At 35.7% G+C, this 21,841-nt stretch overlaps 1 protein-coding gene across 1 annotated transcript; it reads left to right on the forward strand.

Annotated features, from left to right (window-relative positions):
• The first annotated feature begins 4,230 nt into the window (after positions 1 to 4,230).
• On the forward strand, positions 4,231 to 21,484 carry LOC125653839 (DNA topoisomerase 1-like). The gene is made up of 9 exons (XM_056143576.1): positions 4,231 to 4,288; positions 4,418 to 4,498; positions 4,662 to 4,805; positions 5,780 to 6,028; positions 7,674 to 7,769; positions 7,988 to 8,083; positions 13,181 to 13,316; positions 13,547 to 13,664; positions 18,063 to 21,484. The coding sequence occupies exons 3-9, from the start codon at positions 4,797 to 4,799 to the stop codon at positions 18,169 to 18,171; spliced, it is 813 nt and encodes a 270-aa protein (XP_055999551.1). The 5' UTR covers positions 4,231 to 4,288; positions 4,418 to 4,498; positions 4,662 to 4,796; the 3' UTR covers positions 18,172 to 21,484.
• The last annotated feature ends 357 nt before the right edge of the window (positions 21,485 to 21,841 follow it).

A 21,841-nucleotide genomic window follows, 5' to 3' on the forward strand; every position in this document is an offset into this window, starting at 1 on the left:
CCTTTGAAATCTGAAATCGTGCTTTGTCTTTCACAACAGTCACATTCTTTATAAAAGGTCTTCCCTTCTTGGGATTAAACTTTTGTGTCTGCCTTTTCCCATGCTGCAGAAAAAATAGGAATTGCAACATATCTCAGAATTGTATAAATAAATACCTAGGCGGTAAAATATGTCAGAAATTTTGAACAAGTACTAATCAGACACGTTCAAATTGATAGACTGTACATAAGTTCCGTGCAATATATGTTCTACATAGTCAGAAACAGCATAGTTTCTACGACCCTGCACTGTAATATTTGGTTTTTCGGAGAAAGAAAATATTCTATTAACTTTAATACAGATGTAACTATGTTAGTTTATAGATGCATTTTTCAAATCAAGTTATGACAAACGGGATGATCCCAAGTTAAACTGTTAGTTTGCCGTTAATATCTACTCTCAATAAAATATCTAAGCATGAAGTAGAAGTGGGCGACTCTGTGGGTGTTTTTTTCGAGTTCACTGGGATATATCGAATCTCCATATGAATGGAAATTATTATTGTTAATAGATAAAACGTCGTCGATATATCTAAATGTCGAATTGAAGGCCAAAGCAAGATCTTTTTTCTTCTCACGTAGAAGTTTTTGAATAAATTCTGCTTAAAACGAATATAAAAACAGGTCAGCTATCAAAGGAGCACAATTTGTGCCCATGGTAATTCCAATAGACTGTTGGAAGACTTGATCACCAAAGACCACGAATATATTGTCAATAAGGAACTCATATTATTTTATTTCAGCTTCAGCGTACTTGTGCGTGGAATCACAGTGGTGTTTAATAAAGTAATTTTTTGGATTAGTGATCACTAGATATGAATATTTCCGTTTTTCAATTTTGTCGAAGAAGCAACTGTCTATGATGTCAAAAAGTCTAGTATTTAATTCATCGTGAGTAATGGTCGTGTAAGGTATTGGAAAGTCATACGTTTTGATGTTGTTGATTTGAGAAAAGTTTAGGGATTCAGGTTTGCGAAAAGTTCTTTAGAATTTTTTTAGAGTCCACATTTGATTTACACAACTTTTGGCATATTTAGTTGCAAAATACGTTTGAAGTTTCGCCTTCAAAGCTGTTAATGGTTTCGTGAAGAGCAAAGATAGGGACATTGTAGAACACTTACTGGATCCAGAAACTTCTACGTGAGAAGAAAAAACTCATTTAGATATATCGACGACGTTTTGTCTGTTAACAATAATAACTTTCATTCATAGGTCGATTCGATATATCACTATGAGCTCGAAATAAAAGACACCACAGAGTCGTCCACTTCTGCTTTGTACTTAAATATTTTATTCAAATTAGACATTAACGGCAAACTGACAACTCAACTGTATGACAAACGGGATGATTTCAGCTTCTCCATCGTCAACTTCCCATATGTATGTGACAATATTGCATTATCACCTGCAAGTGGTGTTTATATATCTCAACTGATTCGATATGCAAGAGCTTGTTCTGCGTATGGATAGTTTTTAAATCGAATCACGCTACTGACAAACAAGTTGATAGTGCAGAGGTTTCAACAGTTTCGTTTATATTCAGCACTTCGCAAATCATATGGTCGTTATAACGATGTAGTTTGCTAATACAAACTTTCATTGGAGCAAATGCTGCCTGACGCGTTTCAAACCGATTGTTAGGCTGTTCTTGGCGCACTGATTTTGACTACGGATGAATCCGTTTATCTGATCAGGAGATAGGGCTCTCTGCGGGTGTGACCGGTCGACAGGGGATACTTACTCCAACTATGGTGTTTGCCCTGCTATCTATTTGGTATTGTTTATAGGAGTTATGAGATTGATCACTGTTCGTTATATTCACCTTTCATCTTTGTACGGGTGTTTATGAAGTTTAAGAATAAAAAATAAGTACGGTAACTCGTATTCATCTGACCCATTGACCTGGATATTAAATGTGTCTTAAAGTGAAGCATGGTTTTCAAGAATTTCATCTTTTGAAAGGGCAATTGGAGTATAAATACTATTATCAAAGATGGAGGCAATGCTTTAAAATAAAGTTGTTTAATAAGTCTTACAAACAAAGACAATTTTCTTACAAGCTTTGTTTGCTGGAACCAAAACATAGTCGTCATATAACCTTTGCAATTCTTTTATCACTTCTGCTTTACTAAACACAGAAGGATAGATGGTACGCATTTTGTTCTAATATGTCTAATGCGGTCTAATGCGGTATTTCAATATTCCTCTTATACTTTTAAGCCATTCTGACAATGTATCAAGTTCTTCTTTTTCCAATTTAGCCCATCATCTGACATAATAGAGATGAAGTTATATCGCCAGTTGAAAGACCAAGGTTTTCTGTATTTAAGGCCTTTTCGATTGGGCATCCTAATCTTCAATATTGCGCTTCGGTCACTCGGATTTGGGGTTTAATTTCTGTAGATACTTTTCAATACTAGAAACTGGACATCTACCATCACCTACACATGACATAATTATGTTAAATCAACAATTGAGAGCGTTTATACTTCTTAAAGAAACTGTCAATCATATAAATGGACTCTAAAATCTACAAATAGAATACGTTTGTTTTATCTATTTGGCCTACACGTGTTTTTTTTTTTTTTATATATTCTTCGTGAAGCACTATAATTGTCGTTAACATCAGTTCCGCTGGGGTTCTTTGTTTCATACTCTGTCGTATTCAATTACTACTTCCTGTCATGACCATCTATTCGTATGGTAAAGTAAGTATATTTTTCATGTTCCTCAAGTTTGCTAACTTCCATTTTAAGCATAATGTCAGAGAAAATTTTATACTGTAATCCTTGTGGATTGTTTTGGTCGAGTGTATTAATATTGTACAGCTTTGATCATCGTTGATGATCTCTTTGCACTGCATTTAATTGATTTATTGATTGTTTCTTGTTTAATATCTCTCTCGAGAATCTTTCACTCATATGGAGAGGTCACCAAGACCGGTGAAGGGCTTCAAATTTAGGTCTTTGCTCGCCGCTTACGGCCATTGAGCAGTAAGGGTTCTTGCCACACTTACTGTGACATGAGATATCTCTTTTTAAGGTAATCTCCGAGGACCCGTGACATTCACACCTGATGCAGAGCGTTTGGCGATGGAACTGTCACTACCTGTTTTAACGACTTAGGTCTGTTGCGGCCGGGATTGGAACCCCGGCCTTCCGAATGCGGGGTAAATGCTCTAAACTTTAAACCACCGGCTCTAAACTCTAGACCACCGCGGGGTGTATTGCGTTAAACCAGTTCCAGATCGCTTAATGTTTGAAGCGCTTTAAACGTATATTTTGGCAAACGAAACGACTATCATGTACAATACATCGTAAACTCTCACTTCGAAGACCCGAAACTTTGTTTTGTACTTAAATATCTCTTTTCTAATATTGCCTGAAGATCGTCGCCAGAAAGACTAGCAATCCTCTACTCGCAAGTCACGATGTTTGGAAACAGACATCAAATGGCATAGTATACCCAAAGTCGTCGAACACATTTTTATAGTCTATATGAATTTTCTCCGATGACATTGTTCAAATATAATCTTTTCCCATAATACATACCGTATAAACCATTTTTTCTGTAACATCCAAAGCAAAAATGATAACATAAAATAGAAAATACAATGTAATTATCAAAAAATGCCCACCCCCCGCAAAACAACCGAAGGAAGATTATTCCGCCATATATGATTTTAAAAAAGGTCAATTTTCTTAGTCAATATATTAATATTCATGATCGGTCAATATTTAACGCACATGGAACCTTTCTGATCCTTTTTTAAAAAAATTAATTTGACTACGGATAACTCCGCTTACCTCAAAAAGATATAAGAATCACGACGGGTGTGTCAAATCGACAGGGGATGCTTACTCTTCTTTGACACCTGATCCCATCTCTGTTATATATCCAGGGGTCTTTGTTTGCCCAACTCTATTTTGTATTGCTTATATGAGTTATGATATTGATCACTGTTCATTATATTCACCTTTCATGACACAAAATCAAGTCATGAGCTTCTGTTAATGTTTACTTATCAACCAATCAGATTCTATCATTCTAATGGAAGGTAGAATATATCTAAAAATGTCTAGCTTGATCAAGACGTATTTAATGCAATGGAAGCAGAAGACGATGATAATATCTGCATAATTCCCTATAAATCATTCATTCCTTAATTACTGAAACAATTAATTTCTTCCAGGGTCACTGAACGTCGACCTTCCCCTGAACACACATTTAAAACCATTCATGATGACAAGGTACAATTATACTTTTATAGCATATCAGCAATATCGTATTCCTCAAAGCGTTTCGAATAAGTATTAAAAGAGGATTATGCATTTCATATGTTGAGATGACTAATGTTTACAATTCCAAATACGTTTCAGGTTTTATATCTTGCTTTTTGGTATGACAAGCTTTCAAAGAAAAGGAAATATATTCAATTGAAAGCGTCATCCAGTCAGAAAGTAAGTAGAGATATGTATGTATTCAAATATTAAAAGAAAACAATGAAGACAATGCCTGTCGATTTTGAGGACACAAAATATCATTACAACTCCACGAAACAATACATCATATCATGAAGAATTTGTGTCATATCCAATTACGGATTAAGTTTGTTCCTTTTAGGGGCTACGTGACAAAAGAAAGTTCAATATAGCAAGACAATTGCACAGGGAAATTCCACGCTTGCTAGAACTCTGTGAATCGGGTCTTTATTCTACAAATAACGTGCTGGTCCAGAAACATTTAGCATTATATTTGATGATAAAGGTATGTGTTTGAAAATATAATCAGCGTCCAATTTTTCGGTGGAAATGATATTGAATGCGAAATAATATTAATATCATTCACTTATAATTTATTATGATGCTTCCTGTTAGTTTCTTCCTATATTTTCGATACCTTACTATATTTTCACACAATGCACAGATAAACGTACATGGGATGCCTACTCCTCCTAGCCACCTGATCCCACCTCTGGTGTATCCAGGGGTCCGTGTTTAACTATCTATTTTGTATTGCTAATAGGAGTCATGAGATTGATCACAGTTCGTTATCTTCACATTTCATATATCACTATATCTGTTGTTTGTTTTGCTATTTTTTTTTTCATATAGACTAAACCGATAAAATTAGTTGGCAATTTGCGACCTTTTTTTTCCAAGGGAACATGCTATCCTCTGTGCCACGGAACCACAAATATCCAAAATTGGGACCACTAAAGAAATATAACCGTGATAAATAAAATTTAACCAAACATTGAGGTTTGCTTTAAAAAGCATTAAGAACTTTAGGAAAATGCGATATGTTCTTTAACACAAAAATTATGAGTTATCATTAAATTTTGATAATGATGCATCAATACAATAACAAATTAATCGCTAGTGCATACATTAAAAATATTCACATCAATCAGTTTTAATGGAAGCGCATTTAGAGTGATCACCGGTATTTTATTGCAACCGAATTTTACAAAGGAATTGAGTACAAGTTCTTTTTTCATCAACTATTTAATCCATAGCTTAAAATATATCCGTATCCAAAGATCATTTCCAATACCAGTTAATATACATGTATACTCAGCTTTCTTCAAGGTTTGAAATGATCATAATTATATGACTTAAAATTACAATGGGTACCTACTTCTAAGGCATGATTTGATGACGTACGTTTATACCTGTAATCCTAAGAAGTTCAATCTAAAAATCCCGTTCTATTTTCTAAATTGATAGTTTTGTTTTTAGTTTGTGTTGCGACCTAGTTATCCAAAACAGCCAGGGTTAAGTGCCAAGACAAAAGGATTGTGTTCTTTGACATTTTCAAATTTAAAACTTTGGAAAGATAAGAAGTCCTGCTGGGTCGAGTTAAGCTTCTTGGGTAAATCGTCCGTACCATTTTCAAGTAAAAGAGTTTTACCAAAATTGGTATATCAAAAATTAGAAGAGTTGCGGGAAGGAAAAGACATGGATGACCAAGTATTCGACTTGGTAAAGGTAATAATTATGACCATTACATTCAAACTAATGCTTTTTGAAATATGCACAGAAAGTTGCGAGTGTAATCAAAAGCAGCTGTAGTTCCACCTAATCTACATATTTAAAGAAATAAGGTAGATGGTCGTTTTTCCATGTTAAAACATGAATGCGTAATTTACCATATAGATTGTGTAATTTGTAAATATTGACAAATTACAACCGATTCTGATGCTATTTTTCTTTGATTACAAGTCATAATGATTGATTAGAATGAATTATTGATGTAAGAAATATGTTTTTTTTTAATATACATGAGGGTATTCATAGTAATTTTTCAAAAATTCACTAGGTGGGTGTAGTCACAAAAACTATCCACCCAGTAAATTTAAAAAAAATAGAACATGACAGTATGAACTGCAACACTTCACGCCAGCACAATTTGTGAATACACTTAGCGTTTCATGAAAAGAGCTGCGATTCATAACCCTATGCTTTTCCAAAAATGAATTGTATTTCTTATATTTTTTATATTCCTATGAAGCAGAATTTATTCAAAAACTTCTACGTGAGATGAAATTTTGTTTTGCTGTGGCCTTCAATTCGACATTTAAATATATCGACGGTGGCTTATGGCAGTTAGATTTTGGAACGCAGTTCGCAGTTCACAATAGACAATTCAATAGTGAACTGCATTCTAGAACGCAGTTCGCAATTCAAATTTCTATATGCATAAAATGAACATCAGACAGAAATTATACGGATGGGGTGCCAGTTACCAACCCCAAACACTGTGAAGAAATGGTGATGGTACTCTCTAGTTACGGAGATCCGCCCCTACAATTCTTATCCATAACGCATTACATTTACTGAATAAACATCGGGCTCGTAATCATCAAATACCCCTACCTCGGGGACTGAACATTTGAGGGTAGGTTATTAGTGGTCCACTCCCACCACTGGGAAGAAATGGTGATGGTAGTCTCTCTAGTTACAGAGACCCTCCCCTCTAAGTTTTATGCATAATTCATAATTTACATGTACGGTGATAATTTCATGTAGGGTCATAATGATGGCCAATAACAACTTAATCTATGCAGGCAGTTCTCCGTTCTCAGTTTGGGGCAGTTTGGTCCTTTGGGCTCCCATGGGTGGGATCACTTTTCAGACCTCTCTAATAATTGAATATTGGGTGATGAAAGAAAAGAAAGCGGATAGGCGGGTAGAGAACAGCAAAGTAAAACACATATAATCCTTTTAAAAGGTCACATAGACCTTAAAGTACAATTGAGCTCACGTAATTTTACATTATGTAGGGTCATAATGAAGGCTAATAACAACTTAATCTTTGAAGAGTCTGCTAGATGAGTATGTAGGCAAGTAAGGGGATCCCTAAGGTTATAATTTTCCGCCCTTAGTTTGGGGCTGTATGGGTACCACCTGGGGTCTTCCAAATGTGGATCCACTTTTGAGACCTTTCTAACGATTGACTATAGGGTGTTGGAATAAAACAAAACGAATAAAGGGTAAAGAACAATGACGTTAAACATATAAAAACAATACATGGGGTCACATTGACCTTTAAAAGCAATAAAGCTCACAATTCATGATTGTACATCATGTAGGGTTATAACGAAGGCTAATCATAACTTTTTAATCTGTATAGAGTCCACAAAAGGGGCATGCAGGCAAGGGAACCCTAGGGCTATTATTTTCGCCCTTAATTTGCGGCTGTAGGGGTACCATCTGGAGCCTCACAAGGGTGGGACCAGTTTTCAGAAATCTCTAATAATTGAATATTTGGTGATGAAAGAAAATAAAGCTGATAGATGGATAGAGAACAACAAAGTCAACAACATTTAAAAGGTCACATAGGCCTTTAAGGACAATTGAGCTTACCTTAAAATTTTTGATTTTACATCTTGCAGGGTCATAATGAAATCTACTCCGGTACATGTAATAACAAATTAATTTTTGAAGAGTTTGCAAAAGCAGTATGCAGGCAAGGAAGGGGATCCCTCGGACTATCATTTTCCGCCCTTAATTTTGGTACATTCTTCGACCTCGATCCCAAAGGTCAGACACGATTTCAGACTTTTCTTATGTTTGAATATTGGGTGATGAAAGAAAATAATTTTGATATAAGGATAGAGGGCAACGAAGTCAAACATATAGAACCCTTCAAAGGGGTCAAATAGGCATCTAAGAGTAAATGAGCTACCTGAAAGTTCATGGTTTTCCATCATGTATAATCATATATAAGGAAGACGAATAACAACTTAATCTTTGAAGTATCCACAAAAAGAACATGGAGGTAAGAAGGGAAAACCCTAGAACTATCATTTTCCGCCCTCAGTTTGGTACTGCTGCAGTCCCACCTTGGGCCTTCCGAGTCTCGGTCCATTTTTCAAACCTCTTTAATGATTAATTATGGGGTACTTTACCGGCGCCTAACTCCAGGTCACGGAGTTATCTCCATGGGCGATTGCAAAGTATTTGTTTCCCTGTAGTACGCTGGTGTGCCGCCATTTTGTCAGAGTCTTTCAATTTAGTTTATGTTATTCAGTTTGAATTAAATTGAGATTTAGTAATTGTTTTAGATGGACAGAATCAATTATTTAGACATTTTGTAATAACAATTTAGTAGCGTTGTATATTTTTGTTTATAAAGGTTATGCATTTGTCTGTGGATGATGTGTCTTTTTTGTTGGGCTTCTGCCCCTCCCCGGATACCCCAGCGGTAGCGCAACATAACCCCGTATCCCTGTACTTACACATGACTGGGTTGAGAGACAATGTAGGATTTAGTTTAGACAACCCACGGAGTGGAAGTGCCCATGGCGGTATGATAGGCCCTAAGTTAGAGTTGTTTTCTCAGAGAACTGGGTAGTGATTATTTCACTCCATCCTTGCCTTTTTGTTTGAGGGAGGGGATGGAAGGTTCAGGGGTGGCAATTATAGGGGTGAGGTTTACTGGTCCCCAGATCAATTTTCAGGAGATTGACAGTTTAGATTTTAGATGGGGATCCATACTGCAGGTGCAACTCCCCGGAGAACTTGATTAGTTTCGCTTCACCTAAGAAAAGTTCTAGCCATAATACTCGAAGTTTTAGGGACTTAGATGGGTTGGCTGACGACTACTCGTCTCAAATGGGGGAGGGGGTCAGTTATGTCCGATATCCCAGTGAGGCCTACTACGACTATACAGTCGAGGGTTACATACCCAGTTCTGGGAATCTCCCAGAATCCCATACCCCAATCACCGCATCCCTTCATTCGAGTGTTGGATAGATCAGCCCAATCCCCTCACCGACAGATTGATGATCAGACCCCAGGTCAGTACGGCCATGGTTTGGTTCTTGTCATTGCCAGCATATCCCTACACCAAGGCCGTATCCCTAGTTGACCTATTGTTGGAGCCGGGTTATTCTTTGAACTCACTGGGTCCTACAGTCCCTCCATTGACCTGATCTCAAAGGATCCTCTGGCCCTTTATCATGCAGTAAGTCCGGATTTTGGAGGCACCAGAGAAGGAGGAGGAATATGGGTACTAAATCATCGGATGGGAAGACGACAAGTTTGAAGCCTTCTCCATGGATAAATTATGTGACCCAGACAAGTTCAAATTCCCATAGGATATTGCAGTGCCAGAGCTGAAAGGGTTTGGTGCAAGGGAACTGGAGTATTAACCAGATCAGGAGGACTCACTTTTTCAGGAAGAGGACGTGGATGATGAAACGCTTGAGAAATGCCCGGAAGCAGCGACACGGGAAGTTTCTCATCCAGAGGAGAAAAATGGTTTGGCGATGGTTTTTAGCTAAGCAGCGGAGGAGACGGATGGCATGCCCTATTAGCATGCTTCTGGGCCCTACAAAGATTTCTTTGCTCCCATTGGGTAATTACGCCCGACCACAAGATCCATTCTACAAATGACAATCGAGGGAGTGCAACTGCAAGCGGTAGTGAACACAGGTACTAAGGTCAGTTTTATTTTCGCCAAGGTCTAGGAGGAACTTGATCCCAAGTCGCTCATAAAGCAACATGACTTTTACCCTTGTGCAGGCTGGCAAAACGCAAGGCTGAGACGATTTATCACCGGTACCGCGGATATATGCCTAGGAAATGTGGAATTCAGTGTTCATGCCTATGAAAGGTGAAAATAACAAACATTGATCAATCTCATAACTCCCATAAGCAATCCATTATAAATAATTGGGCAAACACGGACCCCTGGACACACCAGGGGTGGGATCAGGTGTCTACATGTAGGAGAGGTAAGCATCCCCTGTCGACCGGCCAAACCCGCCGTGAGCCCTATATCCTGATCACGGAGTTATGCGTAGTCAAAATCAGCGTGCCTAGAACGGCCTAACAATCAGTATGAAACACACCAGACGACATTTGACCCAATGCTAGGTTGTATTGACGAACTAGATCGTTATAACGACCATAGAATTAGAAAAATGCTGACTTCAATCGAGATAGTTAAAACCTCTGTACTCCTGTACTATGTGGCTCCCTTAGAGGATCATATTTTTATGTTGAAATGGAGTTCCTGCATCAACACAAAGCTTGCTTGGATTTAGATTATGGTACTCATGGGAGAGGAGACAGTCCCCGTGACATTCGGGCTTTTTGGCGAGAAACAGGAGGCCCAAGTCCCTGTTGCCAATGCAAGGTGAAGATAACGAACAGTGATCAATCTGATAACTCCTACAAGCAATACAAAATAGATAGTTGGGCAAACACGGACCCCTGGACACACCAGAGGTGGGATCAGGTGCCTAGGAGGAGTAAGCATCCCCTGTTGACCGGTCACACCCACCGTGAGCCCCATATCCTGATAAGGTAAACGGAGTTATCCGCAGTCAAAATCAGTGTGCCAAGAACGGCTTAACAATCGGTATGAAACACGTCAGACAGCATTTGACCCAATGCGAGGTCGTATTGACGAACTAGATCGTTATAACGACCATAGAATTTGCGAAATGCTGACTTCAATCGAGACTGTTGAAATCCCTGTACCATCAACTTGTTTGTCAGTAGCTTACCTCGATTTAAAAACCGACTATATCCAGAACAAGCTCTTGCATATCGAATTAGTTGAGATATATAAACACCATATGCAGGTGATAATGGAATATTGCTACATAAATGTGGGAAGTTGACGATGGAGAAGCTGAAATCATCCCGTTTGTCATACAGTTGAGTTGTCAGGATGCCGTTAATATCTACTTTCAATAAAATATCTAAGTATGAAGCAGAAGTGGACGACTCCGTGTTGTCCTTTATTTCGAGCTCACAGGGATATATCAAATCGACATATGAATGAAAGCTATCATTGTTAATAGACAAAACATCATCGATATATCTAAAAGTCGAATTGAAGGTCACAGCGAGAGATTTTTTCTTCTCACGTAGAAGTTTTTGAATAAATTCTGCTTCATATGAATATAAAAACAGGTCAGCTAACAAAGGAGCACAATTCGTGCCCATGGGAATTCCAACAGACTGTTGGGAGACCTGATCACCAAAGACCACGAAGATATTGTCAATGAGGAACTCTAGCATATTTTTTTATTTCAACTTCAGAGTACTTGTGCGTGGAATAAGAGTGGTGTTTAACAAAGTAAGTTTTTGAATCACTGATCACTAGATATGAGTATTTCCATACAGTCCAGATTTCAGATGCCAAGTTACTATTTGCCTTCGTTATGACCCTATATTATCTAAGATTAGGAACTTTCAGGTGAACTCAACTGCCTACAAAGGCATATATGCCCCCTTTCGAGGGTTCTGTAAGTTTGTCTTCGTTGTTTTCTATCCGTATATCAGTATCATTTTGTTCGAACACCATATTCAGCTATTAAAGAGGTCTGAAAAGTTATTCTATACGTGTTATGAGTTATCAATAGAAATTGGATTCACAGTGATGAGAGAGGACCATTAATACCCTACCCCCAAAATCTCGGTCCCCGGGGTAGGGGTCTTTGATGATTTCGAGCCCGATGTTTGCTCACTAAGTGAAATGATTTATACAAAATAATTGGAGGGCCGGATCTCCAAAACTATAGAGAGTACCATCACCATTTCTTCACAGTGGTGAGATTGGACCAATAATATCTTACCCCTAAAATTTCAGTCCCTGGGGTAGGGGTTTTTGATAATTACGAGCCCGATGTTTATTTACTAAGTGTAATGCGTTATGCATAAAATTGGAGGGGAAAATTTCCGTAACTAGAGAGAGTATCATTACCATTTCTTCACAGTGGTGGGAGTGGACCACTAATACCCTACCTACAAAATTTGAGTCCCCGGGGTAGGATTATTTGTTGATTTCGAAGCAAAAGTTGTAGGGGCAGAGAGAGAGTACCATCACCATTTCTTCACAGTAGTGGGAGAGGACAACTAATACCCTACCCTCAAAATTTCTGTCCCCGGGGTAGGGGATATTTGATGATTTGAAGCCCGATATTTATTCAATAAGTGCAATGTATTATGCATAAAAAATGGAGGGGCGGATCTTCGTAACTAGAGAGAGTTCCATCACTATTTCTTCACATTGGTGGGAGTGGACCACTAATACCTTACCCCAAAAATTCAAGTCCCCGTGGTAGCGGTATTCGAAGACAAAAGGCGACAAAATTGATTCCCTTTGTCGTCTTTATAACTTGACGTCTTTTCGTTATTTTGTGACGAAAAGTCGCTAATTAAAGTTTCATCGTGCTTTCATTTTGTCTTTTGCCTCCAAATAACGCAAATACGACAAAATCTAAACGTGCACAAATCCGCCACCATCATTTATAAATTGCATAGCTATGGAAATAGTACGCTTGGGAGTAGTTTACTCGAAACTCTCGTATCCTCCTATTTAGTATAAATGACCCCCAGGTGTAAATTTCTACATTTACAGTAAGTATTCTAAGCATTCCTGGTTATAAATAAGCCATGATTTTAACACCAAGAATTAGAGGAAAATGTAATCATGGAAATAAAATCTCAACTAAAAATAAATATAGAAGAGTTCAGAAAAAATGAATTATTCTTTCAATTTTACAATTTTTTGGGATGCATTTCTGTGTAGAATTACTTTATTTGTATTTGTGGCATTCCTTTAAATGATGCATATAAAAAATTATAGGAAATCTGATAATGATATTTTTCTTTCCTTAGGCACCAACTTTAAACAAGTTTTTCCAGGGCATTTGCAGATATACAGAATCTATGAAACCAACATTAAAATCAATCAGGACATATTGTGCCGGAAAACTGTTTCAAAGTAAACTTCAAAAAATCAAGAAAGACGAAAGTATGTCGTATTTGCATTGTGTACTAACTGTATGTACTAGTATTTCTTCTTTTTCATAATTGATAGTATACTGTATGCTTGTTAATAAAATTAAAAAAATAAGTCTTTTTTTCAAAAAAAGAAAAGAAAATACTAGACATAATTGCAGTAGTTAGCTGTATAATCAAGAAAAGTTAAAACATAGAAAAGCGCAAACTTATTAGCAATAGAAATATTTAATATCATTTCAGAGAGGAGCATGGTTCAGCAATATAACAACGCATTGCAAGAGGTGTCCAAGATGCTAAATCACACGGGAGAAAACACAGCGAAAGTTAATTATATAGATCCCCGGATTACAGTGGCTTGGTAAACAGTGCGATTTGTAATTCATGTAGTATTGACTTGAATCGTTTTATAGCTTTGAGCACGATACATTGCAACGTTGTGGTTATTGTCGTACGCATGCATCCCCCCACACACATACATACAAACAGGCGTTGACTCACATACACACATACACGCACTGTATATACAATAAATATAAAATCCCGAGAAGGTATACCAATGAATTTAACCCTCTTCACGTCTTGAATGAATTATTAAGAGCAATGCTATGTACTGGTAATGATCAAAGAATTACTAAGGTGCTGAGAAATAGTATGTCACAAAATATGCTCATAATTACTGTATGAAACGTGAAGATAAAGAACAGTGATCAATCTTATAACTCCTATATGCAATACAAAATAGAGAATTTGGCAAACACGGACCCCTGGACACACCAGAGATGGGATTAGGCCTCAAGACCATAAACTGAGAATAGACTTAAGTTTAAATTTCATATCCAGCCAACTTTTGAAATAATTTTCATAAAGAAGCAAAATTTTCGGCATATGTTGGTACGTATTTGACTTTTTTTTTAAAAAGCAAACCACATGATTGTTAAAAAACATCCGTGCTAGATAAAACTTTTAAGATGTAAGTGATCAAAATTTTGACTTAAGTCTATTCTCAGTTTATGGTCTTTGGGACATTGGTGCCTAAGAGGAATAAGCATCCCCTGTCAACCGGTCACACCCGCCGTGAGCCCTATATCTTGATCAGGTAAACGGAGTTATCCGTAGTCAAAATCAGTGGGCCAAGAACGGTCTAACATTTGGTATGAAACACGCCAGACACCATTTGACCCGATGATAGGTTGTATTGGCAAATTAAATCGTTGTAACGATCATAGAATTTGCGAAATGCCGACTTTAAATGAAAGTGTTGAAACCCCTATACCATCATTTTGTTTGTCACTAGCTTGCCTCGATTTAAAAACTGGCCATTCGCAGAACAAGCTCTTGCGTATCGAATCAGTTGAAAGATATAAACACCATATGCAGGTGATAATGGAATGTATGTTTCTCATGAAATACTTTACTGTAAGATACATATCAAAATTGAAGAAACAATTAAGTATGTTGGCAACAAAAAGTAATTTCTCACCATATTTGTCCATTCGATAGTATTGTAAAACCCATTTTTGGGTGAAGTTTATTGCATTAACATACAAAATGTATCATTAAAGTATTTTTTTTAAATTGCATCACATTTGTTTCTACATTTGCCCAACTATCTATTTTGTATTGCTTGTAGGAGTTATGAGATTGATCACTGTTCGTTATCTTCACCTTGCTTTCAAAACAATAAAAAACCATATTGACAGTCAGTAAAGAAAGTATTTTGCTAGCAACATAAGATAGGTGGGTTCTTTAATTTTCAAATTTAAGGATTTTTTTTTGATTTTTCAGGTCTTACTTTTTAAAAAATACAGCATATGAATTTTGAAATACTATGACCGAAAATTTGAATGTTTTATAGCTCAAAGCGGGTATTATTTTTTTTAAATACAAAGTAACGATTTCTCAAAGGCAGCCTATTTTTAGAATTCAACTAAAATACAATACAACTATATACCATCAATGAAACAATGTTTAATCTGAAACAAACAATTTAACCATTCAACATCACGAGGAATGCTATTTTTATAAACGAAACACTAATAATTTATAAGATATTAGTGAAAATTTGTCAAACGTATCAAATTAAAGATTTTTTCAAAGAGAAATAATGTTTACATAATGCACTGTAGAAAGTTGTAATTTTGACAAGAGATGTTTTAAAAGCTCGGTAAATCAACTTGATTACCTGTGCAATTCTAAGATCATATTAGAAGGTATATTTTCACCAAAATGAAACAAAATCTATCGTTTATTCTAATATTAAGAAGCAAAATAAGCAAACTTTTCTAAAAATCAGCTTTCCCCAACACTTTTCTTAGACAATGGGTAAACCTCTTTCTACCCCACCTCTCCATATTTTCAACAATTTTTAGATGAGCATCATTAAATGTATGATTTTAAAAAGAATAAAATCTTGAATTTGAGTTACTCCCCCACTACACTGTATATTTAAAGTTAAACCTACATGTACTAGACTATATATACAAAATATGAAAGCTCAGGAGATATTGAACAGGTCCAATCTTTATTATATTTCCATGTAAAACTTTGATTGTCTAATGCGGTATCACCCTACACCTGGAGGCCATGATTTCTGCACTATATCTGTCGTGTAAATTTCAACTTTCCTGGCCTAGTGGTTCACTAAGATGTTCATATTTCGTGGTACTGCTCATGAGAAATGACACTAAATTTTCCTTGAAATTGACTAATATTAAATCAAGTATGATAGATCAATTTTACGTAGTACAATATTTTTATTTATCTAAATTTGTAAGATTTAAGTTTCTGTCTTCTGCTCAATAATCAGGTAATAAAAATGCACATTGTAATGTTTCCTAATACTACTGTGAAGCATTGCTGGACACTGACAAAATTTGGAGTACTTTTAAGTCTTGATAAAATCATAGCTGGCTTGACAAATCTGAATATACTCTGTGTTCCTTCTGATTATACATCCTGGTTAAGTATGTCTGCCTAGTTGACGTTAACTGATGCAGACTAAATTCCACAGAAACTGAACTGCACAAAGAATTTGAACGAAAATTAAAATTGTTCGTGCACGTGCGCTTGTTTTTGATTGGATAATACTAAAACGTCTGTAACTTTCTTATAAATGAAGCAAATGGGTTGATTTTCACAGCAAAGGTAGATACTATGTGCATCTATATATTGGAGTAACACAAAATGCCATCTCGCTGTTGTTAAGTTTTTAGATGTGTCCTGGTAATCCTTACAAATTGTTGTGGTTAAAAATACTGCTCAGCACGTGCATGTACGTGTGCTGAATTTGGATTGGACGATTTCAAAATCACTATAACTTCCTTATATTTAATGGAAACGTTATGAAATTGATACTGTGGTTATATGATACTAATGCCTTTTGAATGATATCAATAAAAGTGCTAAGTCATACTCATATTCGCGTGTAAGCACTTGCATTGCTTTCTTTCATTTCGTGGTACTGAAATGACCATATTAAACGTACTACATGTAATTAAAGGCTAATGATATAACTTTTTAACGGGGGAGGTGTGGGGAATATATGTAACGGTCCCCATTACAACTAGTTTACCTTATCATTGTTGTGACTTAGAGTTCTCACAAATTTCTTATTTTTTATCAGACCTTACACGGATCCTATTGCTATAAAAGAAACATGCAATGCATCAAAAGTAATGAGATCCTCAGAAAAGATAAAGACATATTATCATTGAATTAATTTCTTTTATCAAATTCATCACAAATCATGATCATCACTGTCATCATATCATATGAGAGAAAAGCGAGAGAGAGAGAGAGAGAGAGAGAGAGAGAGAGAGAGAGAGAGAGAGAGAGAGAGAGAGAGAGGGGGATCTGAACTATTTCGATTAAGAGAGATTCCTTTTCATAACGAGTAATTATCATAACATACATGAAGACATACTTGGAACACCACTAGAATTAAGGAGGTATGCTACACCAGAGAAATTTGATATGGATGAAAGGTGGAGGACATGTATTACAATATTTTGAAATTGTAAACTTTCAAATATACTTTATGTATTAAAAATTGAAGTTTTAGTATAATCAATCTGAAAAAATATTAAAACCTTTGCTTGACGCACTAACCTACAGAGCTACTCAGCTATGTAATAAACACATTTCTCTGCATGTTTTCCCTTTACCCTCTGTTTGTAATACCACTACTTGTTATCTCCTACATTAGACATTCCACAATGGGAGATAACTCAATATATAAAATTCAACACATTCATATTTTCTATGCCTACTACAGTTTGAAGACCTCGGCAACATGCATGATAAATAGTTGTGTGTGGTGCAATTTTTCTTTCTTTTCCCTTGAATTTTCACTTCAATAATGTTTCATCAATTGTTTTATGTGATATGTTATATATATAAAATTTAGAAATTCATTTCAAAATTAAGGATTATCTCCCTCATGCATAGCTCTTATCTTTAGACGAATTTGACTCCACATTTTTTGGCACGCTGTTTTTTGGCTATAATAGCTTTAAAACTTCATTGTTATTTCGGATTTCAAACATTTCGGTTGAGCATCACTGAAGATACATTATTTGTCGAAATGCGCATCTGGTGCATCAAAATTGGTACCGTGTAAGTTTTACATGGAGACGTTTATCGAGATATACATATGTAAATCATATGCACATAAAGACACTTTTTATCTATTTTCGATAATAATATATTGATGTTATTACATACATGTATGAATAGTTTTATTTTCTTTATTTCTGAGGTGTCTGAAGTGGAATATCCTCATAACGGATGTATTCACGCCATTCCAGAGACAGAAATTTCAATGGGCCATTGAAATGAGGAAAACAAAGTTTAAATTTGTGGAGTAATACGTACTTGGATATTCACCTGTTATGGGTCAGGATGTGCCCTTAATATAGCCAGCAGAATTTATCAACAAAAGACAATTGAACAATTAATAATATTTATTTACAATTATTAATTAAAATAAAATTGTAACATTAATAAAATACTAACTTACTGTAGCTGAACAATAAATCCGAACAGAATCTACCAACACAAAAATAGTAGGCCTAATTTCAAAATCCTACTCCTAGTATAATAGAATCCAAAATGCTTAAAATATTTTCTAACCAAAACTTCTATTTTGTTTTAATCAGAAGAATCCCAGAGTACAAATGTATTTATAAAAGGAGGGAATTTTCTAGTATAATCTTGAAAGACATTGATGCAACCATTACGTCATCTTCCTACTAAAAATAACATAAGGTCTAGAACAATCTAGGACACAGGTGTCAAAACAAGTGCAAGGAGTGGCGCGATTTGAAGTGCAGATACTGCTGTGTGTCTGTGGGTTTACAATACAAATCTGTGATTATTCTGGGTCCTTCCTTTATAATAAGTAAATCTAAAAATGAGAGTTCATTGTGACTTTTATCCATTGTAGATTGTATTGAATCGCGTATAGTGTTTAGGAAGGAATGGAATTTCTCTAAATTCTCTTCGTCAAGATAACGTTTCTGATTTGGTCGAATATAAACACTAAAGTTATTGTCGAAAACGTCCGATATTTGGTTATAAATTTGATCTTCTAAATATCCCATTACTAAAGTTGCATATGTAGGGGCAAATTTTGTTCCCATAGATATTCCTTTAATCTGTAGAAAGAATTCATTGTCAAAATGGAAGTGGTTGTTTTCAAGAACTAATTTTATCCCTTCTAGTAGAATTGTTTTTAGAAAATCGTGCATTTAATATACCTGCATGGTTATCAATCCAGTAGTTGATGGCTTCAAGTTCTAACGCATGTTGGATGTTGGTTTATAAACTGGTTGTATCAAAACTTACGAGGATAGTATTAGGATTAAGATTTTTAGGAATATAATTTAGAAAGTCAAGGTCATCTCTAATGTAACTAGGAACTAAGTTGCAGAGAGGTTTAAGTATGATGTTTAATAAATTACTTAGTTTCTGTGTACTTGATGCTGGTACAGTGATGATTGACCGAATGTTCAAGTCGTGTGGTTGATGCAACTTTATATATAAGTTTCCCAAGTTTTTACAGCGTCTTGAATGTCTTTAGGTTTGTGAATTTTGGATAATCCGTAGAAGTTACTGGAATTAACTTCAAATTTTGTTAAATAATCTCTTTCATTTTTGGTGAAGCTATCGATTTTTTTCTATTGATTTTTTCTACTTTGAGCATTATTTGGCGATCCTCGTTAGTGGTCGATTTATTATAAAACCGGGCGTTTTGGAGTTAGTTCAAAACTGGTTCTTTATATAGATGTTTTTTTCAAATTTATTAAATAACACCGACGAATTTTGCCGAAAACTACGCCTGAAAGAGTTCTTTCAAAATTCTTCGAATGAGGATGGATCCCTTGTACGAAACAAAAAAGATTTAGACCCCCCACCCCCATTAACAGAGACAGACATCTAGATGAATGCATCAGTTGTCTTAAATCGTCTGTCAACTCTAACAAGGGAAAATTGAAAAGCAAAAGTAAGATTGCCTTTACACAAAAAATCAGCTATTAATGATTTACGAAGTATAATCGAATTATTGTAATTAAAGAAGGAGACAACGGCGGAACTGTTGTGATCATGGATAAGCTTTGTTATAAAGAAATGGCACAACAATCAAAGATATCCCGGTATCATGCTGCATAAGAAATCATACACACCCGTTTTATATTTCATGATCATGATTGAAATAGAACCCGAAACAATCGTAGTACAAATTGACAGCTATAATGTGTATTACAATTTTATGCTAATTCGATTAATTTGTCTTAGAGATAATACAACTCAAAGGCTAATATCAACCTCAATCTCTTATCACGTACGTATTATATTGATTTTGGAAGTATTTTCAAAACTTAAAACATTAATTTCACAGAAACGCATATCATTTAATTTTACATGTTAAACGTTTTTTCATGGATTGACAAATTATTGCAATATCGTATCCAACAAAAAAGAAATGCCGGAAATACTTTCTATTGGTATGTTTGAGATTCTCTGGATGCTTCGTATTTATAGATTGGGAATCCTGAAAACAAAAATTGACATGTCTATTTGAGCCCCCCCCCCAAAGTCACCCGGAAATGACAATCAATAGTTCAGTTTACACCTTGCGACAACTTCCTTCATCCAGATACACCACACATTGCCTCAGCGATACTGCAATATTGTAGCCTTTGAAGACTAGGTTTTCGAACTCCGGCATAATATGTTTATAAGTGAGCACCAAAACGAGGCTTCCGTAAGACGTTACAACAGCTGTGGCGCCAAAGGAATTCACTGATAAAACTTGGAAAACCCTCTGTAACACTCACTTGTCCACCTGGAAGCCGTGTCAATCGTCAAGAGAACTTGGCATCCCACATCATGATCATGCACGTGTCCAACGCTTGCCGTTAGTACCGACATCGAACCTTGCACTTAATTTCAGTTCAACCCAACAAAATTCCAGCAATTTTCTCTCAAATGGTCTTATTTCTAACCTCAGTCCACAAAAACCCGTTTGCTCAACAGTAAATTGTAAATGACAGTTCGTGGAAACCACCACAGCGGATTTAGTTAAAGTTTTTCAAGTTGTGTGTTCACATGTTCCTGCGCCCATCTCGAAATGACATAAAATGTAGTCCAAGAATAAACGTTAATTCAACTCATCATGTTTTATCATATAAGCTCAATGTTTCAAAATATTAAATGATAAGGAATAAATTCATTATTTTTTCGTTGGATGGAGGTATACCACGAAACAAAAGACGGAAAACTTTTCCGTCTTTTTTTTTCAGGGTATCCTCCATCCAACGAAAAAAAATAAGAAATGCATTACTTAAGTACACTTTAAAAACGTTCACGACAAACCCATATCAGAACAGACCACGATTTTGCGCGGTCTGTAATAATAATATTAAGATGATCACACACACACACACACACACACACACACACACACACACACACACACACACACACACACACACACACACACACACACATTGTTGATCTGCAGACCGAGCTTCCCCTTCTTGGCCATTTCAAGTTATTACTTTTTCTTCATTCATTTCTGTAATACACTAGGAATTATGTTCAGTTACGAGGGGTTAGGAAAGATAACTCTTATAAACTTCTAAATGCATATTTTCATTTAATAAATTACAAACTGTGTTTCTGTCTTGTCATTTTGGAATTACACTGAAACCTGAGGGCCAATACGAACCTGGGTTGTAATTCAGTGGGACTTTTCCCGTATATATACTACAACTGTATGCATGAAATTGTAATATGTCATGTTTACATCGTTGGGTGTAAAGATATCCCTGGTATGTTTTCGTTTTGCACACGTTTGAAAAGTAGGTATACATAGAAAAAATGTTTGCGAAACAGGAATTCGACCATGTAAAATAACGATTTAATTGATATATGATATAATCTGTATCTGAAAAGTATTTTCTGTAGTTCATTTCTTGATTTATTTTATGTATAACTTACAAACAATGAAAAACTATTGTGGAACATAAAAAC

Source organism: Ostrea edulis, chromosome 7 (assembly GCF_947568905.1).
Source record: "Ostrea edulis chromosome 7, xbOstEdul1.1, whole genome shotgun sequence".
Taxonomy (NCBI): Eukaryota; Metazoa; Mollusca; class Bivalvia; order Ostreida; family Ostreidae; genus Ostrea; species Ostrea edulis.